Genomic DNA, 10000 nt, shown 5'->3' with positions numbered 1-10000 from the left:
TGTGTGTGTGTGTGTATCTGTGTGTGTATCTGTGTATGTGTGTGTGTGTGTGTGTGTGTGTGTGTGTGTATCTGTGTATGTGGTGTGTGTGTGTGTGTGTGTGTGTGTGTGTGTGTGTGTGTGTGTGTGTGTGTGTGTGTGTGTGTGTGTGTGTGTGTGTGTGTGTGTGTGTGTGTCTGTGGTGTATGTGTGCGTGTGTGTGTGTGTGTGTGTGTGTGTGTGTGTGTGTGTGTGTGTGTGTGTGTGTGTGTGTGTATACCGATTCCGTGTTTCTCCATCAGTGATATGAGGTCTGCCTCTGTGAGGAGTTGAGGAGGAGAGGTCTGTCCATCCAACATCTCTATGGCTGATGGCTGAAACTGGCTTCCCTGTTCATACACTGGGATCACCTGCAACACACACACACACACACACACACACACACACACACACACACACAATCAGATTAACCTCTTGGGGCTAGGTGGGACGCTAGCGTGCCACCTGTGGTGCACTCCATCAACAGCAGGTGCATTTCAAGAGCGGCAAATTTGAATCCAAATAAATGTCAAAATTCAAATTTTTCAAAAATACAACTATGTTACACCATTTGAAAGATAAACATCTCCTTAATCTAACCACGTTTTACGATTTCAAAAAGGTTTTACGGCGAAAGCATAAATTTAGAGTATGTTAGGACAGTACATTTACAAGAGTTGTGTGTAATGTTTTGTCAAGTCAAAGACAGGGTCACCAAAACCATAAAACCAGCTAAAATGATACACTAACCTTTTACAATCTCCATCAGATGACACTCCTAGGACATTATGTTAGACAATGCATGCATTTTTAGTTCTATCAAGTTCATATTTATATACAAAAACAGCGTTTTACTATGGCATTGATGTTGAGGAAATCGTTTCCCTCCAATAACCGGCAGTCAAGTCAGCGTCAGAAATTAAATAATTAAAATTAGAAAACATTGGTAAAATATTATATTGTCATTTAAAGAATTATAGATTTACATCTTTTGAACGCAATCAACTTGCCAGATTTAAAAATAACCTTACTGGGAAATCACACTTTGCAATAATCTGAGCACTGTGCCCAGAAAAATACGCGTTGCGATACAGACTAGACGTCATGTTGGGGAGATCTAAAATCGAAAATACTATGTAAATAATCCATTACCTTTGATTCTCTTCATCAGATGTCACTTCCAGGTATCACAGGTCCATAACGAATGTAGTTTTGTTCAAAAAAGCTCATCATTTATGTCCAAAAATCTCCGTCTCGTTAGCACATGATGTAAGCCAGCCGGACTTCTCGTCATGAACGAGGGGAAAAAATATATTTCCGTTCGTTCAAACATGTCAAACGTTGTATAGCATAAATCATTAGGGCCTTTTTTAACCAGAACATGAATAATATTCAAGGTGGACGAATGCATAGCCTTTTATAACGTATTGGAACGAGGGTACCCAACATGAAGTAGCGCGCCAGGTGTCTAATGGGACATCACCGTTCCATGGCTCTTGTTCGGTCAGATCTCCCTCCAGAAGACTCAAAACACTTTGTAAAGGCTGGTGACATCTAGTGGAAGCAATAGGAAGTGCCAAAATATTCCTAAACCCCTGTGTTTTTCAATGGGAGAGGTTTAAAGTCAATACAACACATCAGGTATCCACTTCCTGTCAGAAAATGTCTCAGGGTTTTGCCTGCCAAATGAGTTCTGTTATACTCACAGACACCATTCAAACAGTTTTGGAAACTTTAGAGTGTTTTCTATCCATATATAATAAGTATATGCATATTCTAGTTACTGGGTAGGATTAGTAACCAGATTAAATCGGGTACATTTTTTTTATCCAGACGTGCAAATGCTGCCCCCTAGACCCAACAGGTTAACAAACAAACATGATGTGGAGTCCCCCAGGGGATCACAACGGGACCCTCATATATTCAACATGATGTGGAGTCCCCCAGGGGTTCACAACGGGACCCTCATATATTCAACATGATGTGGAGTCCCCCAGGGGTTCACAGCGGGACCCTCATATATTCAACATGATGTGGAGTCCCCCAGGGGATCACAGCGGGACCCTCATATATTCAACATGATGTGGAGTCCCCCAGGGGATCACAGCGGGACCCTCATATATTCAACATGATGTGGAGTCCCCCAGGGGTTCACAGCGGGACCCTCATATATTCAACATGATGTGGAGTCCCCCAGGGGATCACAACGGGACCCTCATATATTCAACATGATGTGGAGTCCCCCAGGGGTTCACAACGGGACCCTCATATATTAAACATGATGTGGAGTCCCCCAGGGGATCACAACGGGACCCTCATATATTCAACATGATGTGGAGTCCCCCAGGGGATCACAGCGGGACCCTCATATATTCAACATGATGTGGAGTCCCCCAGGGGATCACAGCGGGACCCTCATATATTCAACATGATGTGGAGTCCCCCAGGGGATCACAACGGGACCCTCATATATTCAACATGATGTGGAGTCCCCCAGGGGATCACAACGGGACCCTCATATATTCAACATGATGTGGAGTCCCCCAGGGGATCACAACGGGACCCTCATATATTCAACATGATGTGGAGTCCCCCAGGGGTTCACAGCGGGACCCTCGTGGTAAATGACCCCCCCACCTTAGTGCTCCAGCGGTCGTAGGGGTACACGTCCAGGTAGTTCCTCCTGATGATCATGAGGCCGTTAGCGGAGAACCTCTCGTGAGCGATTTCCACCTCAACCACCGTTTCCTGCCCCACAGCATCAAGGGATACGCACGCCAGGAAGTGACGCACGATGAACTCATACACACGCTGCTCGTTGCCCTGGAGACAGAAAACACATTTCAGATCAAGCAACATAGCACTGTTTTACAGATCTAGCCAGGATAGTACACTCAGTAACACTAACAGATCTTGCCGGGATAGTCCACTCAGCGACACTAACAGATTTAGCCAGGATAGTCCACTCAGTAACACTAACCGATCTAGCCAGGATAGTCCACTCAGTAACACTAACCGATCTAGCCAGGATAGTCCAATCAGTAACACTTACCGATCTAGCCGGGATAGTCCACTCAGTAACACTAACCGATCTAGCCAGGATAGTCCACTCAGTAACACTAACCGATCTAGCCGGGATAGTCCACTCAGTAACACTAACCGATCTAGCCAGGATAGTCCACTCAGTAACACTAACCGATCTAGCCAGGATAGTCCACTCAGTAACACTAACCGATCTAGCCAGGATAGTACACTCAGTAACACTAACCGATCTAGCCAGGATAGTCCACTCAGCGACACTAACAGATCTAGCCAGGATAGTCCACTCAGTAACACTAACCGATCCAGCCAGGATAGTCCACTCAGTAACACTAACCGATCTAGCCAGGATAGTCCACTCAGTAACACTAACCGATCTAGCCAGGATAGTCCACTCAGTAACACTAACCGATCTAGCCAGGATAGTCCACTCAGTAACACTAACCGATCTAGCCAGGATAGTCCACTCAGTAACACTAACCGATCTAGCCAGGATAGTCCACTCAGTAACACTAACCGATCTAGCCAGGATAGTCCACTCAGTAACACTAACCGATCTAGCCAGGATTGTCCACTCAGTAACACTAACCGATCTAGCCAGGATTGTCCACTCAGTAACACTAACCGATCTAGCCAGGATAGTCCACTCAGTAACACTAACCGATCTAGCCAGGATAGTCCACTCAGTAACACTAACCGATCTAGCCAGGATAGTCCACTCAGTAACACTAACCGATCTAGCCAGGATAGTCCACTCAGTAACACTAACAGATCTAGCCAGGATAGTCCACTCAGTAACACTAACCGATCTAGCCAGGATAGTCCACTCAGTAACACTAACCGATCTAGCCAGGATAGTCCACTCAGTAACACTAACCACCGTTTACCCGATCTAGCCAGGATAATCCACTCAGTAACACTAACCGATCTAGCCAGGATAGTCCACTCAGTAACACTAACCGATCTAGCCAGGATAGTCCACTCAGTAACACTAACCGATCTAGCCAGGATAGTCCACTCAGTAACACTAACCGATCTAGCCAGGATAGTCCACTCAGTAACACTAACCGATCTAGCCAGGATAGTCCACTCAGTAACACTAACCGATCTAGCCAGGATAGTCCACTCAGTAACACTAACAGATCTAGCCAGGATAGTCCACTCAGTAACACTAACCGATCTAGCCAGGATAGTCCACTCAGCGACACTAACCGATCTAGCCAGGATAGTCCACTCAGCGACACTAACCGATCTAGCCAGGATAGTCCACTCAGTGACACTAACCGATCCAGCCAGGATAGTCCACTCAGTAACACTAACCGATCTAGCCAGGATAGTCCACTCAGTAACACTAACCGATCTAGCCAGGATAGTCCACTCAGTAACACTAACCGATCTAGCCGGGATAGTCCACTCAGTAACACTAACCGATCTAGCCAGGATAGTCCACTCAGTAACACTAACCGATCTAGCCAGGATAGTCCACTCAGTAACACTAACCGATCTAGCCAGGATAGTCCACTCAGTAACACTAACCGATCTAGCCAGGATAGTCCACTCAGTAACACTAACCGATCTAGCCAGGATAGTCCACTCAGTAACACTAACCGATCTAGCCAGGATAGTCCACTCAGTAACACTAACCGATCTAGCCAGGATAGTCCACTCAGTAACACTAACCGATCTAGCCAGGATAGTCCACTCAGTAACACTAACAGATCTAGCCAGGATAGTCCACTCAGTAACACTAACCGATCTAGCCAGGATAGTCCACTCAGTAACACTAACCGATCTAGCCAGGATAGTCCACTCAGTAACACTAACCGATCTAGCCAGGATAGTCCACTCAGTAACACTAACCGATCTAGCCAGGATAGTCCACTCAGTAACACTAACCGATCTAGCCAGGATAGTCCACTCAGTAACACTAACAGATCTAGCCAGGATAGTCCACTCAGTAACACTAACCGATCTAGCCAGGATAGTCCACTCAGTAACACTAACCGATCTAGCCAGGATAGTCCACTCAGTAACACTAACCGATCTAGCCGGGATAGTCCACTCAGTAACACTAACCGATCTAGCCAGGATAGTCCACTCAGTAACACTAACCGATCTAGCCAGGATAGTCCACTCAGTAACACTAACCGATCTAGCCAGGATAGTCCACTCAGTAACACTAACCGATCTAGCCAGGATAGTCCACTCAGTAACACTAACCGATCTAGCCAGGATAGTCCACTCAGTAACACTAACCGATCTAGCCGGGATTGTCCACTCAGTAACACTAACCGATCTAGCCAGGATTCCAGTGGGTCAGAAGTTTACATACACTAAGTTGGACTTCAAACTCAGTGCCACATTGCTTGACATCACAGGAAAATCTCTCTAGCTCTCTCTCTCTAGCTCTCTCTAGCTCTATATATATACCTGTAGTGTGTTGGTGTATATATATATATACCTGTAGTGTTTGGTGTATATATATATATACCTGCAGTGTGTTGGTGTATATATATATATACCTGCAGTGTGTTGGTGTATATATATACCTGTAGTGTGTTGGTGTATATATATATATACCTGTAGTGTGTTGGTGTATATATATATATACCTGTAGTGTGTTGGTGTATATATATATACCTGTAGTGTGTTGGTGTATATATATATATATACCTGTAGTGTGATGGTGTATATATATATACCTGTAGTGTGTATGTATATATATATATATACCTGTAGTGTGTTGGTGTATATATATACCTGTAGTGTGTTGGTGTATATATATATATATACCTGTAGTGTGTTGGTGTATATATATATACCTGTAGTGTGTTGGTGTATATATATATACCTGTAGTGTGATGGTGTATATATATACCTGTAGTGTGATGGTGTATATATATATACCTGTAGTGTGATGGTGTATATATATATACCTGTAGTGTGTATGTATATATATATATATATACCTGTAGTGTGTTGGTGTATATATATACCTGTAGTGTGATGGTGTATATATATATACACCTGTAGTGTGTATGTATATATATATATATACCTGTAGTGTGCTGGTGTACTTGATGGGGTGTATAGGGGGATGAGCCTGATCTGTCTTGGTGCCCTGTCGTGGGTTGGGACCCCCTGGCTGCTCCATCACCCCTCTAGCGAAGGGCCCCCAGGCGGGGCTGTGTGTCTGATGCTCCACCAGGGGGCCCAGGGCCAGGTCCTTAGGAAACATGTTGGTCTCTGTCCGCGGATAACTGATTAACCTACACACACACACACACACACACACACACACACAGAGACACACACACAGAGACACACACACACACACACACACACACACACACACACACACACACACACACACACACACACAGAGAGAGAAAAATATTACCACACACTATCTCTACAACTGATGAACATACAGGGTAACTAGTTAACAGAAAGATGATTAAAAGCCTGGGGAACTTGTTAACAGACCTGCGACACTAACGTCCCCCCCCGCTAACGTCCTCCGCTAACGTCCCCCCGCTAACGTCCCCCGCTAACGTCCCCCGCTAACGTCCCCCCGCTAACGTCCTCCGCTAACGTCCCCCCGCTAACGTCCTCCACTAACGTCCCCCGCTAACGTCCTCCGCTAACGTCCCCCGCTAACGTCCTCCGCTAACGTCCCCCCGCTAACGTCCCCCGCTAACGTCCCCCACTAACGTCCCACACTAACCACTAACGTCCCCCACAACCGTCCCGCACTAACGTCCCCCACTAACCACTAACGTCCCCCACTAACGTCCCCCACTAACGTCCCCCACTAACCACTAACGTCCCCCACTAACGTCCCCCACTAACGTCCTCCACTATCGTCCCCCGCTAACGTCCCTCCACTAACGTCCCCCACTAACCACTAACGTCCCCCACTAACGTCCCCCACTAACGTCCTCCACTAACGTCCCCCACTAACCACTAACGTCCCCCACTAACGTCCCCCACTAACCACTAACGTCCCCCACTAACGTCCCCCACTAACGTCCCCCACTAACTAACGTCCTCCACTAACGTCCTCCACTAACGTCCCCCACTTACCACTAACGTCCCGCACTAACGTCCCCCACTAAAGTCCTCCACTAACCACTAACGTCCCCCACTAACGTCCCCCACTAACGACTAACGTCCTCCACTAACGTCCTCCACTAACGTCCCCCACTAACGTCCTCCACTAACGTCCCCCACTAACGTCCCCCACTAACGTCCTCCACTAACGTCCCCCACTAACCACTAACGTCCCCCACTAACGTCCCCCACTAACGTCCCCCACTAACCACTAACGTCCCCCACTAACGTCCCCCACTAACCACTAACATCCCCCACTAACGTCCCTCACTAACGTCCCCCACTAACGTCCCCCACTAACGTCCCCCACTAACGTCCCCCACTAACGTCCCCCACTAACCACTAACGTCCCCCACTAACGTCCTCCACTAACGTTCCCCACTAACCACTAACGTCCCCCACTAACGTCCCCCACTAACGTCCTCCACTAACCACTAACGTCCCCCACTAACCACTAACGTCCCCCACTAACGTCCCCAAATAACGTCCTCCACTAACGTCCCCCACTAACGTCCCCCACTAACCACTAACGTCCTCCACTAACGTCCCCCACTAACCACTAACGTCCCCCACTAACGTCCCCCACTAACCACTAACGTCCCCCACTAACCACTAACGTCCCCCACTAACATCCCCCACTAACGTCCCCCCACTAACCACTAACGTCCCCCACTAACGTCCTCCACTAACGTCCCCCACTAACCACTAACGTCCTCCACTAACGTCCCCCACTAACCACTAACGTCCTCAACTAACGTCCCCCACTAACGTCCCCCACTAACGTCCCCCACTAACCAATAACGTCCTCCACTAACGTCCCCCACTAACGTCCTCCACTATCGTCCCCCACTAACGTCCCCCACTAACCACTAACGTCCCCCACTAGGGTCAAGGGTTTAGGGAGTAGGGTCTAGGGCTTAGGGAGTAGGGTCTAGGGAGTAGGGTCTAGGGAGTAGGGTCTAGGGAGTAGGGTTTAGGGAGTAGGGTTTAGGGAGTAGGGTCTAGGGAGTAGGGTTTAGGGAGTAGGGTTTAGGGAGTAGGGTTTAGGGAGTAGGGTCTAGGGAGTAGGGTCTAGGGAGTAGGGTTTAGGGAGTAGGGTCTAGGGAGTAGGGTTTAGGGAGTAGGGTCTTGTGTGTAGTGAGTAGGGTCTAGGGTTTAGTGAGTAGGGTCTAGGGCTTAGGGTCTAGGGTTTAGGGAGTAGGGTTTAGGGTCTAGGGTCTAGGGTTTAGGGAGTAGGGTTTAGGGTCTAAGAAGTAGGGACTAGGGACTAGGGTTTAGGGTCTAAGGTTTAGGGACTAGGGTTTAGGGAGTAGGGTTTAGGGTCTAGGATCTAGGGTTTAGGGTCTAGGGTTTAGGGACTAGGGTCTAGGGTTTAGGGAGTAGGGTTTAGGGACTAGGGTCTAGGGTTTAGGGTCTAGGGTCTAGGGTTTAGGGACTAGGGTTTAGGGACTAGGGTTTAGGGACTAGGGTCTAGGGTTTAGGGAGTAGGGTTTAGGGACTAGGGTTTAGGGTCTAGGGTTTAGGGTCTAGGGTTTAGGGTCTAGGGTTTAGGGACTAGGGTCTAGGGTTTAGGGACTAGGGTCTAGGGTCTAGGGTTTAGGGAGTAGGGTTTGGGACTAGGGACTAGGGTTTAGGGTCTAGGGTTTAGGGTTTAGGGTTTAGGGACTAGGGTTTAGGGTCTAGGGTTTAGGGAGTAGGGTTTAGGGACTAGGGTTTAGGGACTAGGGTTTAGGGACTAGGGTCTAAGAAGTAGGGACTAGGGACTAGGGTTTAGGGTCTAAGAAGTAGGGACTAGGGACTAGGGTCTAGGGTTTAGGGTCTAGGGTTTAGGGTCTAGGGTTTAGGGACTAGGGTTTAGGGACTAGGGTCTAGGGTTTAGGGACTAGGGTTTAGGGACTAGGGTTTAGGGACTAGGGTTTAGGGACTTGGGTCTAGGGTTTAGGGACTAGGGTTTAGGGACTAGGGTTTAGGGACTAGGGTTTAGGGACTAGGGTTTAGGGACTTGGGTTTAGGGACTAGGGTTTAGGGACTAGGGATTAGGGGAAACCCTCACCCCTGTGTGTATAGTTTCTCAGCGATCTTCATGGTCTCTTTGGCGCCGATTCTCAACTTCCTGGAAACCAGCTTCTCCATTTCCTATTGGACCAGACAACAACACAGGCAGACCATTGGTCAATAGACAGGAAGTGAGTGTGTGTCAGTGTGTTTATGGATAGATAGATAGATAGATAGATAGATAGATAGATAGATAGATAGATAGATAGATAGATAGATAGATAGATAGATAGATAGATAGATAGATAGATAGATAGATAGATAGATAGATAGATAGATAGATAGATAGATAGATAGATAGATAGATAGATAGATAGATAGATAGATAGATAGATAGGGCGTATGGCCTCACCACTGTGTCCAGGGGCAGCGGCCTCCACTTGCTTTTGGGTTTACTGGTTACCGAGGTGACGGTTGCTATGGGATCCTAGGAATTCAGGTTATTACCCCATCATCATCATCATCTTCACTGTAGCAGTTAGATTAGTTCAATAAATCACCATCAAAATCTGGTGTAACTGGCATGCTGACTGTAGGAATGTCCACCAGAGCTGTTTTAAATGTTCATTTCTCTACTATAAGCCACCTCTAAACGTCTGACATTAGTAATAACCCCCCCCCATCCTACCTCCATACAGACAGACCCCCCCTCCTACCCCCATACAGACCCCTCCTCCTACCTCCATACAGACAGACCCCCCCTCCTACCCCCATACAGACCCCTCCTCCTACCTCCATACAGACAGACCCCCCCTCCTACCCCCATACAGACCCC

The 10000-nt window shown here is 47.5% G+C and overlaps 2 protein-coding genes across 2 annotated transcripts in view; one reads left to right on the top strand and one right to left on the bottom strand.

Annotated features, from left to right (window-relative positions):
• The window catches only part of smcr8a (Smith-Magenis syndrome chromosome region, candidate 8a), a 72286-nt gene that overhangs the window by 20034 nt on the left and 42252 nt on the right, over positions 1-10000 (top strand). The gene's annotated exons all lie outside the window — the stretch shown is intronic.
• Positions 1-10000, bottom strand: part of top3a (DNA topoisomerase III alpha) — a 53489-nt gene that overhangs the window by 26969 nt on the left and 16520 nt on the right. The window contains exons 9-13 of the mRNA XM_082964633.1: positions 9578-9652; positions 9224-9306; positions 6116-6326; positions 2656-2841; positions 260-389 (exon numbers count right to left, since the gene is read on the bottom strand). Coding sequence (XP_082820759.1) covers positions 260-389; positions 2656-2841; positions 6116-6326; positions 9224-9306; positions 9578-9652 — 685 coding nt within the window. The remainder of the gene's footprint in view (positions 1-259; positions 390-2655; positions 2842-6115; positions 6327-9223; positions 9307-9577; positions 9653-10000) is intronic.

This window comes from Salmo salar, chromosome 18 (assembly GCF_965601325.2).
Source record: "Salmo salar chromosome 18, fSalSal1, whole genome shotgun sequence".
Classification (NCBI taxonomy): domain Eukaryota; kingdom Metazoa; phylum Chordata; class Actinopteri; order Salmoniformes; family Salmonidae; genus Salmo; species Salmo salar.
The sequence above is the reverse complement of the archived record's forward strand: the minus strand, read 5'-3'. Positions and strand labels throughout refer to the sequence as shown.